Source organism: Exophiala aquamarina (genome assembly GCF_000709125.1).
Source record: "Exophiala aquamarina CBS 119918 chromosome Unknown aczIA-supercont1.13, whole genome shotgun sequence".
Lineage (NCBI taxonomy): Eukaryota > Fungi > Ascomycota > Eurotiomycetes > Chaetothyriales > Herpotrichiellaceae > Exophiala > Exophiala aquamarina.
The window spans coordinates 274,894-297,189 of record NW_013550575.1 but is presented as its reverse complement, the minus strand read 5'-3'; the positions used below and the strand labels follow the sequence as shown (position 1 = coordinate 297,189).

The 22,296-nt window shown below is 52.0% G+C and overlaps 6 protein-coding genes across 6 annotated transcripts; 4 read left to right on the top strand and 2 right to left on the bottom strand.

The window, feature by feature from the left end:
- Nucleotides 1-239: 239 nt before the first annotated feature.
- On the top strand, nucleotides 240-1,454 carry A1O9_10406 (uncharacterized protein; the record flags this gene model as incomplete). The annotated part of the gene is made up of 1 exon (XM_013400567.1): nucleotides 240-1,454. The coding sequence occupies one exon, from the start codon at nucleotides 240-242 to the stop codon at nucleotides 1,452-1,454; it is 1,215 nt and encodes a 404-aa protein (XP_013256021.1).
- Nucleotides 1,455-4,686: 3,232 nt separating this feature from the next.
- On the top strand, nucleotides 4,687-6,378 carry A1O9_10405 (uncharacterized protein; the record flags this gene model as incomplete). The annotated part of the gene is made up of 1 exon (XM_013400566.1): nucleotides 4,687-6,378. One exon carries the CDS (start codon nucleotides 4,687-4,689, stop codon nucleotides 6,376-6,378), a length of 1,692 nt encoding a protein of 563 aa, XP_013256020.1.
- Nucleotides 6,379-10,576: 4,198 nt separating this feature from the next.
- On the top strand, nucleotides 10,577-12,318 carry A1O9_10404 (uncharacterized protein; the record flags this gene model as incomplete). Its single annotated transcript, XM_013400565.1, has 2 exons — nucleotides 10,577-11,065; nucleotides 11,125-12,318. 2 exons carry the CDS (start codon nucleotides 10,577-10,579, stop codon nucleotides 12,316-12,318), a joined length of 1,683 nt encoding a protein of 560 aa, XP_013256019.1.
- A 981-nt stretch (nucleotides 12,319-13,299) lies between these two features.
- On the top strand, nucleotides 13,300-14,115 carry A1O9_10403 (uncharacterized protein; the record flags this gene model as incomplete). Its single annotated transcript, XM_013400564.1, has 1 exon — nucleotides 13,300-14,115. One exon carries the CDS (start codon nucleotides 13,300-13,302, stop codon nucleotides 14,113-14,115), a length of 816 nt encoding a protein of 271 aa, XP_013256018.1.
- Nucleotides 14,116-16,378: 2,263 nt separating this feature from the next.
- Nucleotides 16,379-17,415, bottom strand: A1O9_10402 (uncharacterized protein; the record flags this gene model as incomplete). The annotated part of the gene is made up of 2 exons (XM_013400563.1): nucleotides 16,379-16,916; nucleotides 16,997-17,415. The coding sequence occupies 2 exons, from the start codon at nucleotides 17,413-17,415 to the stop codon at nucleotides 16,379-16,381; spliced, it is 957 nt and encodes a 318-aa protein (XP_013256017.1).
- A 1,320-nt stretch (nucleotides 17,416-18,735) lies between these two features.
- Nucleotides 18,736-19,191, bottom strand: A1O9_10401 (uncharacterized protein; the record flags this gene model as incomplete). Its single annotated transcript, XM_013400562.1, has 1 exon — nucleotides 18,736-19,191. The coding sequence occupies one exon, from the start codon at nucleotides 19,189-19,191 to the stop codon at nucleotides 18,736-18,738; it is 456 nt and encodes a 151-aa protein (XP_013256016.1).
- Nucleotides 19,192-22,296: the final 3,105 nt, after the last annotated feature.

The window sequence follows — 22,296 nt, the reverse complement described above, 5'->3', positions numbered from 1 at the left end:
TCCTGCATGGTACGCATTGAGGAACGTGGTATATGCTGCCGGTTGTCGATGCCTACTCGCCCGAGATCGTCAAGTACCGTTTGCGAAAGCTCAGGCGGAAGCTTGGGGCCTATTCTCTAATGCTTTGGCTGTGATTGCCGATTTGGTATTTAAGCCCAGTGGTCTGCTCACCGTGCAGGCCATCACTTTGATGGTAACTCTCCGTCACAACTTCTTTTGCGGGTTGTCCGTCAAGTAACATGGTCCAGACTTTTTACGCGGAAGGATTGGGTAGCCCTGCGTTGGAATACTATCTTTCCGGGTTAGCAGTGCGAATGGCCCAAGGGAAGGGCCTTCATCGTCAGCCAGCAAAATCCTGGCGATTACCAGAAGCAGAAGTTCTTCAAAGAAATTGGCTTTGGTGGACAATCTATTGCTTGGACAAGCAATTGGCTTTTCGCTCCGGCCGACCGTCAGCGATCGACGACGAGAATATCAGCGCCGAGATACCAAGAGCTGCTCCTCCGGGAAGTCCTATTGATGTCAACATCTTGACCTATATCATTAGACACGCTCAAATATCAACACAGATATCGCGCCGTATCATGTCCGTCAAGGCATCTCAGCAATCACTAACAAATCTAATCAACACCGTCCGTGACATTCATCGTCAACTGGAAGAATTCAAACAATCTTTGCCGCCAGATCTTCAGATTGAAGAAGATGTTCTTCCACTCCAAGATCGACAGTCCATATCACGCCTCATACACCTGGTCTACATCAGATTTGCGCTGTACGGGAGTATAATGGCTGTGCATATCCCATTCTTCTATCCCTGGATCGCTGCGAGACTCCGAAGTACAGAAACAAATGCTGCCCTGGACGAACAGATTGCGCTGTCTTCAGCGGCTGTGGCTGCTGCGGCACCCAAAATCATCCTGGCACTTCGATCTCTAACCATCAACGTTTCCGTGCCTGCCTGGCTTGCGTTCTACTACCCGATGTATGCGCATATCAATATGTTTGTGCAGATTTTGAAGAGTCCCAGTGCCCCTTCAGCAGCTTCGGATCTAGCACTTCTAGATGTTTGTGCAGGTCACTTTGGGCACATTGATTTTGTCACGCTATCCGAGATTTCGTTCCCATTCGCAAAGGAGTCTGCGAACTTGGCTTACAAAGTAGTCAAGGCCTATACGGAAACAAATCAGCACGATGACTCACGGCCTATTCCAACAAATTCAAAGTTTAGCAATGGCCTTCTCGCGACAGCAGATACTGGTGACAGCCGATGGATTCAGGCGGGATTCGAGCAGCCAAGGTATTTCGATTCGATGACTGATGTAAGTGATTTTTGCCGCCTTGATGTGGTGTACATGCTGCAGTCACGGGTCTTGATCTCTAATCTAGTGATAGAACAATTTCAGTTTCACAGAATTCAACATGGATGCTTGGAACATGTTCAGCTCTGTCGATGATCTGGATGGGTTTGGAGACATAAGTGATTTCCGTACCTGAAAGGTTTGACGAATATACTGCCCCTGGGCAAACGAAGATGACCCAGTTGATTAGCGGCAATTCTGCGTCTTTCGTCTCCTCTAAGTCTATGGCACACAGGGAATATGGATGCTTGGTGTCAAGAGAGATACGACGCCGCCGAGTCACTGTCTTTCTCACGGAGATGCGACGGAGACACATAAATCTTTCATGGCTCTGACTAGGCGAAGTGCTACAAAGGATAGAGGCTGTACGAAGGGCGCAACATTAACTCTAATGTATATGAATACATACCCAGCACTCTCTGCCAGTGCGTCGGACACAGGACAGGAGGTCCTTCTACCTGCTGCGTCTCGTAGTCCATACATACAAGGTAAGTGTATTGGCACTGCACCGATGATCGAGGATGGCGTTGAGGATCGAAACGACCCTGTTGGCGGACGCTAAATGTTTCGGAATGCTTTCCATGCCAAAGCACATGGATACGGGGACATGTTAACCTGCTTCCCATTCGTCCGGGGTGATCTTTGTGGCGCAAGGGGACGTACATAATTGCGTTATCTCCCCAGGTTCCGTTCAGTTTCTCTGCCAGGCTCAGCTAGGCCGATAGCCTATGGATCACGCTAGTCTGTCCATCTGATTTTCAGTTTGTGCACCTCGTATAAGTTATCGTCGTCAAATGCAGTATGTTCAACTATCTCGCTTTTATTTGTCGGCCTGCGCTTTTATACGGCCGTCTGTATCATAAGGCGCGTGGGGATAGATGATTGTAAGGCTTTTCCACTGATGTTCTTGCGACAAAGCTCTACTAACATCCACAGACTTGTTATTTTCGTCCTTGGTATGTCTGCCCCAGATACGTTTCCAGTTCCTTACTCATCCGCTATCACGAACTCTGCTCTTCGCGCTAATGTTTCTATCTTTGACTGCTTGAGTAGGTGATTCATGTTTCCTGGCCAAGATGCAGCGGGCACTGAATGCTCCCAGATCTGAGGTATGGACTTGGACGATATCTGCGGGATGTCCATATTCCACGTTAAACCCTTGGTTCATGAAGGTAGGAAGCTTCCACGCCGCCAGGATCATCCATGGACCTCAAGAATAGTCGGCACTGACACAGCTCAGGTTGGGGTGATTTCTGGCGTCTTTTATGGATTTTCGATCATGCTCACCAAGCTCTCTATTCTAACACTGTCTCTTCGGATTGGTGCCTCGAAGGGAAACTCAGAGCCACCATCTACGTTGTCATGGTCGCCGTTGTGTTGTACATACTGGTGGCCGCGTTCGACTGGGTGTATTCTTGTCGGCCGCTGGAAAAGTACTGGGATCTGGCCATCACCACTGGTTCGTGCATTAACTGGGTAAAGATCGCAGTCTTCTCCGGTGTCATGAACGCCCTTACAGATTTTATGCTTCTTGTCCTGCCAATCTTCATTTTACGCCATCTGCGGCTCCCAAAAAGGCGAAAAGTCGGCGTCATACTTTCTTGATGACTGGAGGGTTGTACGTATTAAATACATGATCCGCTGAGCTGCATAAGGAGGAACACTGGGCTTACTGGGCTTCTAGTGTACTGTTTGTTAGCATTGTCAAATCCAAGCGCACAGTTGCCCTAGTCAACAGCTCCGATCTTACATGGGATCTCGTTGGTTCCACGATATGGTGGTAAGTGTGCACGGCGTCAATTTTGAGGTGAAGGTCAACAATATAATTCTGGTGACGTTCGAGCTCATAACAGGGCACTTGAGGTGCACATGGCCATTGTTTGCGCCTGTCTACCAGCTGGAAAACCCTTCCTGCGGAAGCACATGCCCAAGCTCATGGGCAGTAGTTCCAGCAACACGGATTCCAACGAAATAAATAGAGGTCTAATACGGCACAGTCGTAGTAGACCATTCTCTTCATTGCCGAGGGCGGAGACTGCTTGGATACCCAGGAACTGGATGTTGAATTGGGTAAAGGATCGGACGAATGCTTGGGATTGTAAAGGATGCTCGCTAGCGAGTCCGGGACTCAAAGCCTCAGCTCTTGATGGGACGACCACACCCATAGTCGAAGCAATAGCACAAAAGACCGACGAATATCAGGATCCCAGCTTGGACTGAAGGATCGATCGCTGTTGGTATTCGTTTGCGCCGGACTTCAGACCACGCGGAACCTTTGGGGCTGCGTTGCTACATGACCTCAGGTTCAGCTTTGCAAAAGCCATTTGACTTTCGATGTTTGTATTAACTGACAGCTTACCATAAGGGGAGAATAATCGAGGCTAGGGATTACAATGCCGATTTCCAAAAACCGCAATGCTATTTTAATATTAGACTTTGTGTATCCTCTACGAGTAGCTCGCAAGTTAAGGGATTGGACAAGACAAGGTGGTTCGCCCGGCCTGATCTGGCCAAAAATTGCTTCGGGAAGGGGTCCCTGCGTAATTGACTCTCGCGATGCGCGATCGTCTGAACAGAACAGTAAAATAAAAATTGAAAACGAAACAGTCGTGCCGTCATCGGGTTCACGTCCCCCGTAAAAACCTTATATCCCGCACCTCTGGGGATCCAGTTGTGTTTGCCACTATGTGGGTGCCAGGGGCTTTGTGTGTTTGACGGAGGATCTGAGATGCGGACCTGATCGCTGTTTATTTATTGACAAGTAGATCTGAGGGTTCCGAACGGCTTCCTTGAGCCCGGCTGTCAGAGTGCTCCAGGGCGCTTGACAGGGCTGTAAACGATCTGGTAGGCTAAGCTTGGACCGCAAGGGCCCCCAGGATTGCGAACTGGCGAAGGCAATATACGTCGAGGATGGATTTCAGTCAGTAGACCGAAGTGGAATCTGGTCAATACTAGTCAGTAGTGGTCGTTCTATCGTGGAATTTGTCTCTGCCGAGAGAAGGGAAGGAGTTGACAGGTACCCGCGGGCACCCACAGGCAGCCACACCCACGCTGGGGGATTGGGATTACCTAAGCTAATGCCAAGACTGTGGGCGACTGGTCAGCCTGACTAGGGTGGAATGTATGGAAATATCGCGCATCAATGAACGGTGAAGCATAGAGCCCTCTACCACTACTCTCTTTGCTAGCTTATGTCGCATGGGGCTGTAGATTCACGTTGGACTGATTAGTACTCGTCGATAGTGTCGCGACTTGGGACCGACTCCCCCGAGAGGCGCGCTCGAACGGCCTCCCACCTCCCACCTCCGATGCCACTGGACAGTGTGCAATGACACTCGAACATCGCTCCGTAGTCTCAGTCCTCATCTTCCCACCCAACCCATACGCGACCACACCGCATCGAGTCCTGCTGTTCCGCCGATCTGACAAGGTACGGACCTACAGGGGAAAACTCGCGCCGATCGCGGGGTCGATCGAGGCGTCGGATGCGTCTCCGTTGAGTGCAGCATGGCGCGAGCTGAAAGAAGAGACGGGTCTTGGTGCCGAGGATATAGAGCTTTGGAGAAGAGGGCCGGGCTTTGAGTTTGTCGATGAGACGGCCGTCAGCGCTGGTGGTAGTGGTAAGGAAGGGAATGATGAGAACAGGGGTCGCACATGGAAGGTCTGGCCGTTTGCGTTCCGCCTCAAGAGAGAACTTGAACTCGAAGTGCCAAAGGTGGGTCAACCGCGGCCAGATGAACCGACTACTAGTCGTACGACGCAGGTGAGCATTGATTGGGAGCACACTGGCTACGAGTGGAGGACGATCGACGAGATACTGGGCAATGGCAAGGGTGAGGGCAAGGAGACGGCGAAACTCATAGTAGACGACTGCGTCCCGAGATTGGAGGTAACATTAGGGCAGGTGTGGGTTAGTCCGGACAGTGCCTTGCATCAGGGTCTAGAGAGGCTGCGGCTGGATCACTCCAATGGAGCGAGGCAGCTAGCGACCATGGCTGTGGAGACTTTGGTCGAGTTGATCACGGATTTGGATACCCAAGCGGATACCCTCGACCAGGTACGAGTACATGGACCGGAGGCCTGGTGGAGAGACTTCCGGCTGCAAGCCTTCCACCTGGCGTTCAATGCGCGTCCGAGCATGGCTGCCGCGATATCAAAGTCTGTAGCTACTGCTCTGTCGCGGGTTGGAGATGTTACGGATCTAGACCCAGAGTTCCCAGGTAAGGTCAGACTCGCCTTGAAATCCTATCTTCAGCAGAGGAATGAGCTCTCGAAACGAGTGGGTGTGGCATTCTCCGCGGTTTTGAAGGAGAGATACAAGACTTGTGAGCAGGAGGAAACGAAGTGGATCAAGATCTTGACGCTCAGTTCTTCGTCTACGATCAAGGCTGCGGTGATATGCGCACTCGAGGACAATCCTTTGCTCCATCTGGAGATCCGCGTGCTCGAATCCCGCCCGCTCTTTGAAGGAGTGAGTTTCGCGGAGTTCTTGACGGACGCGGCAGCGACGCAAGGGGAATCAGGTGCTGAGACGCAGGGATTTCGCAATCGCCTGCGCGTCGTGATTGGCACGGATTGTTCCGTTGGCATTCTTAGCCAGGACATTGACTTGCTGATACTCGGTGCAGACCGCATATCGGAGGCTGGGGATGTTAGCAATAAGACTGGATCTTTACCGGCAGCTTTGACGAGCAAGCATATCACACAAGGCAAGTGTCGCGTCATCTGTATCAGCGAGACTGATAAGATCGCTCCACCGGGTTCGCTAGACGAACATGGAGAAGAAGACAATGATCCATCTGAAGTCAGTAAGGCCTGGAATTTACAGGGTCGAGAAATGAATCAGACAGACTCTTCCAAGAAAGATTCTGTGCACGTCTCCAATGTTTATTTCGAATGGGTGCCTGCCGGATTGATCGACTACTACGTCTGCGAAGATGGGGTGTTGCCTGTGGCAGAGATTGCACGACAGTCTCAAGAGATGGCAGTGCTGATTGATCAAGTCTTTTCAGATTTGTAGATTCATCGACTGGGGATTCCAGCCTTCTGGCAAGAGAGGGGCGGAATAGCTGACACGTGGACGTGGACCAGCCTTTGAATGAGTCCTACTCGTACAAGGTAGCTCGACAAGGATGGTTCGTTGATGTGTGGCCCATTTCTCTGGTCGCTCCCCACGGGCAAGGATCGACAGGAACAGATTTGACTGCTCATGGGGATGCAACCGTGAGGAGACGGTGGTACCAAGCAATGTGAGACCCTGAGCAGCTCTCAAGGTCGCGGGGGATCTACGATATGCCGTCAACCCGTTGTTGGGGAGGGTGACAACTTCGGCTACAGACAGGAGACAGTGATTTGTCGAGCGAGCACGAAGTAACGAGCACATGCTTGTCGTCGAGGCAGGGAATTTTATCGGGTAAAGCTTGCAAATCTCAGAATAGGGGAGCTGATTGCGCTCTCATTCGTTGCCATCGACTCGTCCAGCCTGCAGTGCGGAAGAACCTTCAGATCCATGATGGGCACTAGTGCAATGCATGCATATTCTAGAAGGTCGAGTTAGGCTCTTGAGCTACGGCCACTTGTAAGGGCTGAGTTTGCTGGACATCGGGCGAGCAATGAGATGTTTAGCATGATCCAAACTTCCGCTCGCATGCTTGAGGCATGGATTGGAGCTCTCCATGGCGGAAGAGGTCTCAACATCTAAAGGTGTTCAAATGCGAGCCCGACGCCACCTCCCAACGGCTTGGAAGTTCGGCGTTGAAATGTGAGATGGAGTGCTACCAACAACCCGCGTCTTAGGCTTTTCGTAGCCCTACTTAGTACTCGGGACGAGATACTCTTGACTTGGCCTTCGTGGATTCTAAACCAAATCTCACATGGACAGTAGTAGTAAGATCGATGGTGCTCGGGACAGGGAGCGAGGCAATCATGAACCATTTCAGATTCCATGCCGAGAACATGCAAGCCACATCGTCGACGACCTAAAGCGAGAACGGGAGACTAACAGCGCTCAAGAGCCGTACTCGGTAGTGCAATGTCAATCTCAAGACCCACGGAACCAGGGCTCGCATTGCAACGTCTGTCTCTGTCTTTTGCGTAGCGTGTCGCATATGCTCTCCGCGCCACATGGTTTAAGTTTTCTTTGGATGGGAAAAATCTGCGCGCTCAAGGGAACGGAGATGCCGCGAAGTTGGAAGGCAAAGACAAAGGTTCAAGTGAGGTGGGGTAATTGCAGGGGCCTCCACCGTCAGCGGGCTGGAGGCCTGCTCTGGCGGCCGCGGAGTATCGGTGGATACCTGAATGGATGGCACCAGCTACTAATGGAGTATTGGGCGAAAAACTTTGTATAGAGTTGGGACTATAGTGGGTGGGTAGGTAGCCCGTTGCGCATACAGATACCTACTTAGGGTAACTGATCACGGAAAGAGGTTTTTCTCACGCAAATTGGGGCAAATGAGCTTCCTTAAGGAGCTGGCACGAAAACAAAGGTGTCCTGCTGGAGGCGTCTGTAGTGGCTTTGTGGAGGGGCACCCTGTGTTGGCCACTGGAGGACGGCGGGAAATGAGATGCAAATGATACGGCGGAGGAGGACGAGGAGGGTGAGTCGTCGTCGTCGTCGTCGTCGTCGTCCTCCTCCTCCTCCTCCTCCTCCTCCGCGGTCTCCGGCAAGAGCAACGCGCATCGAGTGCATCGTGAGCCGTGAGTCATAACTTCCCTCGTACCACTGGCGCATCACATGTTCAGGGTGGAGGTCTACCAAGGAAGCAACCATCTCACCTTCCCCAGCGTCTCAGTCAGCGTGGCAGGCTTCGAAGCGAAGGAAGGAACGGCCAACCGATAGGCGGAGAGCAAAGCGCTCTGATGCCTGCGGAGCGTCCAGCGGTTGGCCTCTAAGTTGTAACTCGTTGCATCTCTTCTCACACCTTGCAGCCCGCACACGCACCCCTCACACCACGTTGCGCTCAGGCTGACCTCCAGACCGACTACCGAGTCCATGGAGGAGTGCAGGTGAAGTCCGGAGAAAGGGGGAGATAATGAGGTCAATACGTACCGAGGATTCTGTGTGGAGGGGATCTTCCTTAGGTTACTTGTTGGGCAGAGAGGCAAGCGCCGTCGCAGTGTTACAGCAGCTAATACCATGGAGATCAGGTATCGACTACGAAGGCGGGCTGCGACGCGTATGGCCGGACAACGAACGAGCGGCATGCCGTGCCTTGGGCGTCTCAGCGTCATCACAAGTCACGAGTCCCAACTCTCCAGGAGCGCCTAGTCCACAGGACTCGTACGGACCAGCGCTACCTGAAACATGGTCCATGCCTCGTGACTACGCTCGTCCAGGCTCCTGTCTCGGGCTTGGACATGAACTTGGTCTTCGTGTGCGGTCTTGTCGCGCCTCTCAGCGCTGGGGACGGAATACCGAGTATTATTGCCATGTTTGGGGCCCAGCAGAGATCACGAACACGAGCGGCGACTATCACGGTCAATCGGAACGAGTGACTCTGGGACAGAAGTCTATGCGTCACTGGCAGGAAATTGAGGCAGACACCGCATCCACCAATAGGTCACCAAGCATGCAAAGCTTTTCTGCGGTGGAGCTTCGAGCGCACATCCTTCCCAGAGCGAAGACAGCGAAGGGAGATTTCAAATGCCACTCCCCGGGAAGACTACGGTAGATTACCCACCACATCACCAGTGGACCTCCAGTCGAACCAGAGCAAGGGAGTAGGGGTCCCCGCCCCGTCCACAAACACCCCTAGAACCCCGCAACAAGGTATCATTGCCAAGGGACGGGCGTGCGTTGGGCGGCGGGCTAGCTGAAGCTACTCTGGCACTCGATCCAGGCGTCACCCAAGACGACTTATACCTTACCCAGGTGGGACATCGACCCCAGCCCATCCAGCCTCGAGCTCGGGAAGCATGATCTGGTCGCGAGGGTGCTCGGTACCTTTGGTACAAAGTGACCTTTGCCAAGCTGGAGTTCGAGATTGGCAGTCAAGGTCAGCGGCAAAGTTAGGCGGGCATCGAAGAGATGGACGCCACGGTCGCCTCAGATTTCTCGGGTCTGCCATCGAATTGACCTGCTCGTATGATTGAGCCGCGTCGAATGTCTCGAACGATGGGCCCGGGGGCTATGGATCATCGTAGTATTGACAGCAATGGCCGGCTGGGGCAATGTCAAGCAGTCAGATGTGGGGACGACCACAGCACCAGACAAGGCTTGTCCACCTTAACTGATGGAATTTTCCTGGGAGCTGGCGGGGGATCCTGAATGAGAAGATGCTCCGTGTGATGGCGTTTGCATCTGTCGCTTTGATGTCGGCAGTGGATTCGAATGGTCGATCGGGGCTCTCTGGCCCAGGGGAGACTGGGTGGAGGGTCACATGCGGCGAAATCAAGGTTGCACAGATCCACCGCGGACAATGGCAAATGACATTCTGGACCAAGACGCAGTGGATAGGGAACAATCCCAATGAGGCATCGTCCTGGTCCTTGCTGGCAGCCCTGGTCGGCATTCCAGTCCAGCTGCACGGAGTTGACGAGTAGCTCCATCTGGAGAAACTTAGATTCTGGCAGCCCTGGTCGACGAGGCTACCGTCTAGCGTCACTCGAACCTCCTCGTACTCCATACCTGGTACTCCGTCCTGCGCAAACTTTGCAACACTCAGGCTCAGGTCACAACATCTCTCGATCTTTTTCTGCTTGCCCCTCGACTGCGTCCTTCGTCGCATGGCATTGTTTGCATTGTATCCCTGCCTGCCTAGCGCATCCTTTCCCACCCCGGCTCTGGCTCTGGCTCTGGCTAAAGGTGGAGGCCCGGTTCACCGCAAAACATGCCCTAACACCAAGGAGCAGTCTGTTGCGAGTCGTGAGTCGTGACTGCCACGAATGCGAGGGCAGGTGGTTCCAAATGGATTCAATCCCGATAGGATGCACACTAGCAGTGACGGTACGGAGTAGCACTCCGTACTTGTGAGTCTTGTGAGTCCTGAGTCGTGACTGCCTCTCGCCTCTCGCCTCTTGCCTCTTGCCCTGGTCCTTGCACCTTCACTGTCCATTCTCCAATGCGCCTACCTTCCCAGGTGACACCTCGTTCACATACCATATAAACTTCACTTCCTCCCCCATTCCTGCCAGCAGCCCTTCTCTTCTTCCCTCCATTCCCCTGTTACTTGGTATATTCCAGCCCACTCCATCACCGTGGTCCATTCACCACCGCAGCCATGGCCACCAAGGAATCTCCCCGTGCTTCTCGAAGCAACTCAATGGCTCTTCGCACCACCGAGGATGTCAACGCCATTGAAGCCCCCGTCACCTGGAAGGCCTACCTCATCTGCGCCTTTGCCTCCTTCGGTGGGATCTTCTTCGGATACGACTCCGGTTACATCAACGGTGTCAATGGCTCCTCCATTTTCATCCAGGCCGTCGAAGGCCCAGATGCCACCAAGCTGTCTTCCTCCCACCAGTCCCTCATTGTCTCTATCCTCTCTGCCGGCACGTTCTTTGGCGCCCTCATTGCTGGTGATCTGGCCGACATGATGGGTCGCAAATGGACCATCATCATGGGCTGCGGTATCTATCTCATCGGTGTGATCATCCAAATGATCACGGGAATTGGTGATGCTCTTGGTGTTATTGTCGCTGGTCGTCTCATTGCCGGTATCGGTGTCGGTTTCGAATCGGCCATTGTCATTCTCTACATGAGCGAAATCGTAAGCTCCTCTTGCCCTGCCAATGGTGCCGCACACACCCAACTAACTTCAACCCCTAGTGCCCCCGAAAGGTCCGCGGTGCCCTCGTCGCTGGCTATCAATTCTGCATCACCATCGGTATCATGTTGGCCTCCATTGTCGTCTACGCAACCGAGAAACGCACGGACACCGGTGCCTACAGAATCCCCATCGCCATCCAATTTGCATGGGCTATCATTCTCGGTGGCGGTCTCATGTTTCTCCCTGACTCTCCTCGATACTTCGTCAAGAAGGGCAGACTCGAAGATGCCACTATCGCTCTTTCCAAGCTCCGTGGGCAGCCTCGTGAGTCCGAGTACATTCAAGTCGAGCTGTCTGAAATCGTGGCCAATGAGGAATACGAGCGTGCCATGATCCCCGATGCTGGATGGTTCAACAGCTGGATGAACTGCTTCAAGGGTGGCCTAGGACATCAGAAGTCCAACTTGCGCCGAACCATCTTGGGAACCTCCCTCCAGATGATGCAACAATGGACTGGTGTCAACTTCATCTTTTACTACTCCACACCCTTCCTGCAATCCACCGGTGCCATTGAGAACACTTTCTTGATCTCCCTCATCTTCACCCTGGTCAACGTCTGCTCCACCCCCATTTCTTTCTGGACCGTGGAGAGATTCGGACGCCGCACCATTCTTCTCTATGGAGCTGCTGGCATGTTGATCTGCCAATTCCTCTGCGCCATCATCGGTGTTACCATTGGATTCAACCACACCCATCCCGACCCTGCTGACTCCACCAAGAGCCTTGCCAACAACATTCCCGCAGTCAATGCTCAGATCGCCTTCATTGCCATCTTCATCTTCTTCTTTGCCTCCACCTGGGGACCTGGTGCCTGGATCGTCATTGGCGAGATTTTCCCTCTCCCCATCCGTTCTCGTGGTGTTGGTCTGTCCACTGCTTCCAACTGGCTGTGGAACACCATCATTGCCGTCATCACCCCATACATGGTCGGAGAGGAGCACGGAAACTTGAAATCCTCCGTCTTCTTCGTCTGGGGCGGTCTATGCACAGCTGCATTGGTCTACACCTGGTTCTTGGTTCCCGAGACCAAGGGTCTGACCTTGGAGCAAGTTGACAAGATGTTCGAGGAGTGCACTCCTCGTACTTCTGGTAAGTGGAAGCCAAGCAGGACCTTCGCCTCCACCCTTGCCAGAGATGGCATCCTGGAGAAGGAGATTGTCGAAGCTACCGAGCGCCGAGGATCTGCTTTCTAAATAGCTATCAAGGTCTATCGCCATAGCTTGTTAGACATACGTCAGATTCCATGACCAAGGTTACAGTCCAGAGTATGACTTTGAGTTTGTTATTGCTTTGTCTCACTCACTCGATTCAGCTCATATGAGGGAACCGTGCGATGGGATATCAGACTTGGACTACTGAGCACTCTAATAATCGCATTCCTTTGAGATTAAGAATTAGTAAATAGTCAATAAGATTTGCATCTTACAAACAATGCTTCGTCCCCGTGATACGCGGAAATATATGTCTGTTCTCCCAGTCTTGGTTTCCTGCTGATGTCCACCGCATCGGCTATATACATGAACCAGTTGCAAGTGCCCGGAACTTATGGGTCCGTAGTGCCAATGTTACCTAGGTAGCTCAAGGTGACGGCCGGGTCCCTTCAAGACGGCCCGAGCCATCCATAACAATAATGTGTCACTACACTCGCTTCACTGCGAGCGAAATTCAGAGGAATACCACTCGTACAAAGCCTCTATGTTAGGATAACTCCGGATTACCTCAAGTATTTCCATAGTCAACTTGCTCTGAGCCTGGTAATGTTCAATGCAGTTAGTGCTCACACGGGCTATCTTGCACCTGCTATTGGATATCTGTATTTGGTAACCTACAGTAGGCGGGTCATTTGAGGATGATTGAGATCTCTGTCACCGAGTGGAGTACCCATGGTCTGTTAATTATAACGCGGCACGTGTATCCAGAATTAGCATACGCTAGTGAGGTAGGTCTTGGCACCAACAACCGAGGTCATCCTGGCATTGACGAGGCTCCCTCACCGTGCATTCGAAGCGTGATGAAGCGTAATTGAACTCGGCCGATAACTACTTCACCTTGACTCAACCCGTGCGGCGGGTGTCAAGGTCTTTGACCTTTTCGAGTTGGACCCGTTGTGGCTATCTCTTTTGATTGCCTCCTTATCAACGGACAACGACGAGCCCACATGGTTGGTAGCGGAAATGGCGAACGACTCCTCCGGTAACCTAGCCCTCTTGATTGATGGTGACAACGTCTCGCCCAAGATCCTCCTTGGTCTGATGGCCGAAATCCCTAACTATGGCAGGGCCAGTGTGCGGCGCATATACGGGGACTGGACCAACCCTGCGCTCAAGAGTTGGAAACCGTTGCTGCTAAATCATTCGATCTTACCGATTCAACAGTTCGCGTATACCCAGCGAAAGAACTCTACTGATGGGGCCATGATCATTGACGCCATGGATCTATTGTACACCGGTCGCTTCTCCAGCTTCTGTCTTGTGTCTAGCGACAGCGACTTTACGCGGCTCGCAGCCCGTATTCGCGAGCAGGGTGTTACCGTATACGGCTTCGGAGAGCGAAAAACAAACGCCGCATTCATCGCCGCTTGCGACAAGTTCGTATACTTTGACGTACTCAAAATGCCGTTGTTTGAGCCTGACGAGCCGCCAGCAGCACCTCAGTCGCCGAGCGCAAAAGTGGACACTCTTCCCGCAGCAGATACACGCTCACTGGTTCATATAGAGCCATCGAAGAGGCCACTTGACCAGGTCGCGCTTACAGGACTGGCAAAGGCAGTGCAGAATAGTATCGGCTATGAGGGTAATTATGCCAATCTTGCTGCAGTTGGCAGTTATCTTACTAAAATCTCGCCTGATTTGAATGCGCGGAATTACGGTTACGATCGCCTACGAGAATTTGTGGAGGCGTCTGGAATTGTGCAACTGAAGTGGTTGAATGTAGGAGACAAGCCTCCGGTTGCGCTAGTCCGCCTGACAGGAAAATATGCCTACCATTGACCCTGCTTCAACGTCCTCTGTCACCGTCCCATTCAAGGCCATGGACATCCGAACCACTTGGGGACTGGGTTGACTAGCTGGACTTAGGGCTAGCATTTTCCACGCGGTTACAAGATCACCGTCGTCATGTGAGATGCTGCCTGCCAGCTCGATGGAACTACACTACGCCAGTGCAAGAGTGGTCCTGGAAAGTAACTCATTCGTAAGACTTACCTAAACATCCCCGGTATCAGCAGAAGGGTTGGACACGTGGACCTCAACATGACTGCATTAGGAAATCAGGAAGAACTATAGTCGCGCGCTGCACACCACTCCAATTGAGAGTTATCCAGAGTCAACTCAGGTGGCACCTTCGCATGATGATCGTTTTTTACGTGGGAGAAAAGTGTGGCCCAAGACTTGCCTAGCGCGTATATACTAAACTCTACAACCAAACGCAAATGCACTTGACTTGACACACTTTAGAGAATACCAAAACTCCACCGTGACGGCGCTAGCCACAATGCCTCCTTTACCGATTGAGCTGAACGCTACTACTACATACTTGGGCATCATAGTAAGGAATTCTGCAAGTAACTCCACTACGGTGTAACGAGGATGATCACTCGGACGAACCAGAAAAAAGGAAAACCCATCTAAACAAAAATCCTCCAAAGAAGCATCGTGAGCTGTTTGACGCTCGCGCTTCCCCAACGACCGAATCATGTGAGTTGCAACTGTGCTACAACTGTAGTACGATGACACTATTTACATAGGCCTCGCTGGTGCTAACTAACAAAGACCACTCTTCGGATTCAAACCGGGGGAAAAAAAGGGGGGGCGTCGATGACTACGATGGATTATTACACAATGGGACCAGGACCCGCGAAACAGGCATACGTAGAGCACCGCACAATGCCTGCCTTCGCACTGGCATGGAGCCAGGGACTGCGTCCGGGTCTAGAACCGTGGAGAGAAAGATAGAATGTCTCTCTCCAGAACAAGATCCACGCATGTACGTGCATACGCATCACGCAGATACCCAGTCGGCTGCTTACATGGAATAAGGCGATTGACCTGGCGCGCGCCCCGATCTTGCATGCCTGGAGGTCCGAGGTGTATAGATGCGGTTGGGGAGGCGAGGCTTACAGTACAGCGTCCTCTTGGGTGATGATGGATCGCGCTTTTCGACCGCCATATCGCTCATATCCGGAAGGTATCCCAGTGTCGAGCACGTACATACATGGGCGGAGATGAAGTGCGTTGCACTGCGGGTCCTCATTGTGGGGCCGAGGACTGCGTACAGAGTACTTGCTCTGCTGAATGTGACGACTGGTCACCTCGTGCTCGGCATCAATACAGTTGGGTGGTCAAATCCCTCGTGGTCGATTGCTGAGTTGGTCTGTAGTAATAGTAATGGGGAACTGCCATGTATTTCACTAGTCACCTATGCTACTGAGCCCGCGAGCTCCCTCGGCTCACTTTCTCCCAGGCAAGCAAGGTGTGGTTCCCCGCCAAATCTAACCTAATAGAATATCTCGTTAAGGGAAGGCCCTGGAAGCCTGATGCTTATTACTCGACGGTGGTTGCTTCTTGCTTTGCTTGCTTAATCCTCGGGCTACGGTTCCCTGCGCCTTGCTCTTGCGTACCCACTTGATCGGTTAACTGGTTGGGTGCTTGCTAGAGCTCCACTGCCCGTCGGTGCAATGTCGTTTCGACACGTACAGAAGGTCTCATTGTACCGAGCCCTGGTACGTGGGGTGTACTCCGTACACCAGTTTATAGTGTGCGCTTATTCGCGAGGTTGGATGAAGACTGCTTGGAGGGCTAGGGACCGCGACGCCGAACCTCATCCGTGCGGAGAGGTTGGTTGGGTGCACAATCTCGCGTCTTGGTGTCCCTGTGGGTGATATGCTCTGATTTGGTTGTCTCGGTATGGTCGGCGGTGAGCAACAGCAACTTGTATGGGCTCAGGGCAAGAGGTTTCCAATTTCTAACGCGTTTCTTGTTTGCATAGCGATGCACGCAAGGAGTTGGCCAGCCATATGGCTGTGTATCTCACTCTCTTTGACAAGGCGAGGCCTCCGATTTAGTCAGGTCTCGACATGTGATAAATATGCTGAGGCGTGTCGCCTCGGCCAAGTTGTGGAGGAGGTAGGTCGGTAGAGAGTGCACGGACTTGAGAAGCTCCAGGAGAATTCGTGGTTCTATCCCGAGCCAGGGAAGGAACAAACCACATAGCACACCTTTTCGAAGATTCGATTCAACAGCCTAGTCAGTTCGGCTATCTCGCACTGAACCCTGGAATCCAAGCACTCAGGTCACCCAGGGGCAATTGTATTGGGAAGTCGACCGACAAAAGGAGCAAGGAGGACAGCAAGTACCAACCTGCCATGTCGGAGACGAAAGTGGAAGCGCCCGCAATATACAGCATTCTGGCGGCCGCGGCGTCACCCTCAGCGGTCAACCAGAACGTGGCAGTCAGGAAGATGAAGCCACCAAACAGGCCCGTGAAGATGATGACAAATACAACGTTGGTCCGCAGCGAGCAGATCAAGTAGATGAAGCAGAGCACGGCCATGAAGAGCATGAAAAAGCCGAAGCTCGCGTTAAATCCCTTTGTGGCGAGCCCGGCGGTGATGTCGGTAGGGTCTGGCGAGTATGCTCCGAACGCGTTGAAGAATGGGAGTAGTGTTGCCCCATACGAGAACCAAAAGCCGCCGAACGAGGCGAACACGACGAAGGGGAATGTGTTGCCTGCCACCCATTCCATAAAGCCGCCCAGGAGCATCAGTACGCCGCCGATGAAGAAGAAGGCGCCTCTGTTCGGACAAAGTAATGGATTCAGCATACGACTCAAACTAGGCCTGAGGGGAAAGCTAATTGGGCCAATAAAACTTACATGGATGCAGCACCGTTCCCGCCAGCGCCCCGCCAACCCATCAAGTCACATGAAAGAGGGCTTAGGGCAAGCAGAAACCCTACGACAGAGAGAGGAGTGGGATTGCCGAACTGCCGGTGGGCGGTTTTCCCGGAAGCGTTCTCCTGCGACTTGAGGAACATTCTGTCGAACATGTCTGCGGGAATGGAGACCATCGCAGCGTCTTGAAAGGGCGGCGGCGCGGACGTCTGGTATTGTTGCGGTTGTGAGTGCGGTTGTAATGGTGCTGGCGGCGTTGGCGGGAGTGGGTTGTTAAGTCCTGAGAGCTTTTCGTCGATGTAGAAGCTCTCATATGACTGAGGCGGTGGCATTGGTGGTTTGTAGTAGTTTGATCGCGATCTTTGCAGTGGGCCGGTGATCTCGTACGCGCGGACCGACATGTTTGCTGGCTGGGGAGCGCCTTTTCGAGATATTCAACACACAGATTCTACAAAAGGCCCAAGTACCTCCTGTGAGCAAGTGATTCGTGAACACGAAAATGAAAGTGGATGACGGGAAGGGGATATGAGCAAACAAGTAGGACCAAAGATCCAAAGTGAACGGCCTTGGACTCGTTCTTTTCAACAAAGCTGACATCTAAGGACGAGCGGCAGCCCTAAGGGATGAGAGTATGTGCTGTAGGCGGCAATTAATATCGATCGACACCAACATGCATACATCTGCGAATCTGCAACACCGACCGCCTCAAGTAAGACGAAAAATACCAGGTTATACGGCCTTGACAGGCCCAAGTCCCTGCATTCCAGGACAGGAAAGGGCTGCGAAAGGGTGAAAAGAAAACACACCAGCAAGAATTCATAGGGGAAATCAGCCATCGACATCGAACTGGGATAAGCGAAACAGTCAAGAACTCTTGGAGTTTTCTTGGTATTCGACTCCGTGGTACCAGTACCTGCTGGTTCCCCGGATTCTGTATCATGGCGGGAGCGAGTCGCTTCTTGGTCATCTGAAACGACTCCGGCGTGGATGGCGCGAGGTTGGCACGCGTAGCCGAGACGTTGAGAGTCTCAAGGAGTTCCAATCGGCCTCTTGGCAGGGGGCCGGCGGATACAGGTCGGTAAACTGGGGTGTTTGCACTTGATCTCTTTGTCGCTCCTTGACTTGAGAGTCGAGAATACACCACTCACCGCGTCGAAAAGGGAGTAGATGCCTCCGACGGTGGCAGCTGTTTCCTTTTTGCAAATATGGTTGTGTGGACTGCTTGACCTGTCAAGTTTACGTACGAATATGGCTTCGAGTTGCTCTGCCCCTGAGATTGTGTGCACGTGAGCTCACGTGACTCCTCCACGAGGAAGGAACCCAGCCATCATCAGCTGTCACCCTGGCATCATAACTGAGAATACTGTGCTCTATACAAGAGAAATGAGCAAATATTTGAAGAGCGAATGATCCGTGGACACCGCTGTTCTGGGATGTGGGCTTTAGCACTTCATTAGCGGGTTTCGTCGCCAGCACCCTATCTGGCTTTGCCATCCTGTTTCAAGGCTCGCCTCTACCCGTTTGAACGTGTCGACCTCATTACCAGTCGGATATATCAACCGGACGCAGCAGTGCCAGACTCGAGACCCTACAAGATATGCTAGAAGTTTGGACTGTATTTTGTCCCCAAGTCGGCGCTTCGGGCGCCCTCCAGAGCTGTCAACTCCAGCTAAGTGGGTGAGCCTACACGAAGCCCAGTCCTCTCATCTCCTCTCATCTCATCACCAGGGCAGTTCCATGCCCTCTCTGTGCCAGAATTTCCCCGTATCATCTACGCCCTTACTCTTCAACAGCTGCCACAGTTTACTCGCAGCCTCGTCCGCCTCCACGGCCTCCTCCATCTTCCAAATATCAGGATCCAAGCCGGTCTTGGTGAATCCCGGATGCAACATGCTCACCACCACTTGCTTCTCCTTTAGCTCCACGGCCATGTTCTTGAAAATACTGTTCACTGCCGTCTTGGATGCACGATATGCGTAAGCACCCCCCGAGCTGTTGTCGGCTATGGATCCTACGCGCGACGACATCACGGCAATGTGTCTCGGTTCGTCCGCGGCGAGAATGTTCGGCATGAGTGCTTGCGTCAAGAAGAATGGGCCGAACGTGTTAATCAAAAAGGTTGTGTTGGTAACCTCCAGCGTGAGATCATTGAGCGTGTCGTAGTGTTTGTTTGGCATGACCCCTGGGTTGAAAAAGGGGGCATCAACCGACTAACTCCTTGTGTGCTTGACGAGGAATCGTGGCTTTCGCGGAGTTGATAACCTACCAGCAATATTAAGCAAGACGTTCACCTTCCGGTCTCCGATAGCAATCTTGAACTCTCGAATCGACTCGATCGATGCTACATCTAACCGACCGATTTGACAATTTTCTCCTGCAAGGCCTAGTAGGTTCTCCCCAGCGTCTCTGTCCACAGCGTAGACGTAGTGTCCCTTTATCGTTGTTGCAGCGCCGAATTGTCAGTAGAAGTCCTCAACGGCCAAACCACAGGGGATCTTGTTCGCTTTCCTCTCTAATAGTAGCGTACATACCTCTTTCAAAAGGACCTTGGCCAGGGCATGGCCTATGCCAGAGTTGCATCCAGTCACCACTGGCCCCAGTTAGCCTCCAGTGACCAGGCAGTGTTCTCGAGACCGTCACCTCGAGATAGGGACTCACCTGCCGTCGGCATGATTGGTCTACTTCCGTGGATGGCTGTTTTCTTCGGGTTTCCACAACAGTACCTCAGCCGCAAGAAGAGTCGAGTGTATACAGGATTTCTGAGAAGGGTTTTAATGTTTCACAAATTTGGCTACGAGCCGAAGTTTGGTATACAGCAACTTAGCTATAGGGGTATGTACCACAGTTGACATGTTAATTATAGCTAGGGGTGGCGAGGAGAGGTGAGGGGTCGTCTGTTATCAAGCTGGACAAATGCCTCGAGCATCAACCACAGTATGTTATGGTTGTCCATCACCTGACGTCCAAAGTTTTTTCGCGGGGACATAAGAGGAGCTGGTGAGTCGAACATTTCTGTCGTCGAAAATCCCTGATTGGCCTTCTAACTCAATAATACGCGAGGACCCAGTGAGTGCCCAGGGAGTTGCCCCCCGTTGGCTCTACTTGTAGTGCCCCCGCTCCCCCAGACCCCGCGAAGCTTGAATTGTTGTAGCAACGCCTTTGTTATCAGTCCAAACTAGCTAACGTTGCCATAAAAAGTCATAAGTGACATTAGAAGCCCAAGCCACCTAGGAAAATCCATGTGCTCAATAAAACGACCGCCAGACTGATCACACAGCTAGGAGAACACGAGAAACTGGGACCGAACTCCTGCATTTGGTTGAGGAATGGTGCGACAGCGACATAATCTTACATTGAAGTTGCTTGGAAGTCATCGTCCAGGTTCGCTCGCATGCATGTCATCGCTTATAATTTACTGCTCCCCCTTTTCCTGGGATCCAGTATATCCGATTACCGTTTTCGTTACGGCAACAAGAAGAGTCCCCGTGAGCTCCGTTCATCTTGCGACATGAGTTGCATGCCGGACAATAATGCGGATACTCTTTGACATGCTGGTCGAGGCGCTCCTGTGTGAAGTATTTAGCCATACAGGATAGGCAATAGTAGTAAACAACAGGATTCGCCGCGGCTGGGGCGAGGGTACGCGTGCTTGGAGTAGTTCCCCCTAGCGAATCAGGAGCAGTACTGTATGGCGAACCCACAAGCTCCATTGTGCTTCCGGGTACGTTGACTATTTCAGCACCTCCAGCGTAGTCCGAGTGGATCTTTAGGTGGCCCTGGTTGATGATCCGTGGTCCGACTGTGTATGGTTGGACCTGGCCGCCTCCATACGGAACCTGAACGATGCTCATACCGTCGTCTTCGTCGGCAGCGCGGTTACTGGTAGGAGACATAACTGGAAGGGCTTGACGATCTTCCTGTCTGCCTGTAAACATAAACTGGACGCAAGGCGTAATTCCACCGCGCATTGCGGTATAGAAAAACTCTTTATCTGCAGCCTTGCCACGTAGAAGGCGTTTGAGAAACACTCCGAGAGTACGCTTTAGTTGCTCAGCCTGATCAGATGGAAGAGGATGACAATTTCGAGTGAGGGATGACCTACCGAGGCCGTGAGGCCAGCATCTATTTATGCATGATGGCCCTCTCTGATCAGGAGACATCAAAAGCAATGCAGAGTGATCCCCTTATGCAGGGCGCTGAGAATTGCTACGTGTTGATTCGAGATTGGAGCCTGCAGCAGTGACCAATACTGCTTGATAGTTTGAAGCCCAACGTACCTAGGCAGGCAACCGAGATAGGACTTAAGGGTATTACTGTCAACAGATGCCGTGGATATTAGCGAAGGCGGCTCGGCTTGCACAGTGGGGTTCGGGCAACAGACGGCTGGAAGGCATCAAGAGAAGCAGTCTTGGCTGCTCGAATACATGGGAGCCTCAAACTTCGTGCGAAGGTGAGTAAACTGCTTTGAGAACATGAGTCTGCCTCGCTTACGGATCTAGCTAGGTCCTCATCAGAGAAAGGGAGAACTACTTGGGTGACAACGACCTGTTAGTCATCGCAAGCCTAATTAGAGAGATAAACTGGTCCCAACTTTAAAAGTTGAGCCCGATGATCCTATCTCGATTTGGCTGTTCCCACATCCGTGGTAGTACACTCTTCCAGGGTAATTTTGCTTAGTTTGCAAGATGCTCCGCTATCTAGTTTCATGCTATTCCCTATATAGATTACCACTTGGTATGCATCCCGTTTGCAGCGATAACATTCTACACCTCTTTGGGATTGTAGTAATCAATTGCTCCAATAGATCATTGCCAATCGTATTTCAAGCCTCTGTAACTCGTTGTCGTAGTTGATCATACGATGCCTTGTCCTCTAGATAGTAGTATGCTAACTAATCCTTAATTTCATTCCACAGAGTCTTAATTAGGTTTAAATCGGGTGAATAGGTAGGCTAGGTAATAACTATAATGCCACGATCTCTTAGATTAGCTATAGTCTCGCTATAGGCGTGTGCTAGTGCGTTATCCTATATGAATAGTAGGCCAGGATTTATCTATATCCAGCCGTGAATTAATGGAATAACACGTTATCGATATAACTCGCTATTAATCGTACCCCAGTCCTTCTCCCAGAATAGGTGTAGTCCTTTACTATTTCCTGTAAAACAGGCCCATAGCATCCATCCTAACTTACGTTGAACACGATCAATTACGCAAGTAGGCTCTAACTCTTCTCTATTACGACGTATAACAAGCGTACGTCGATGTCGCCCAGTAGTCACC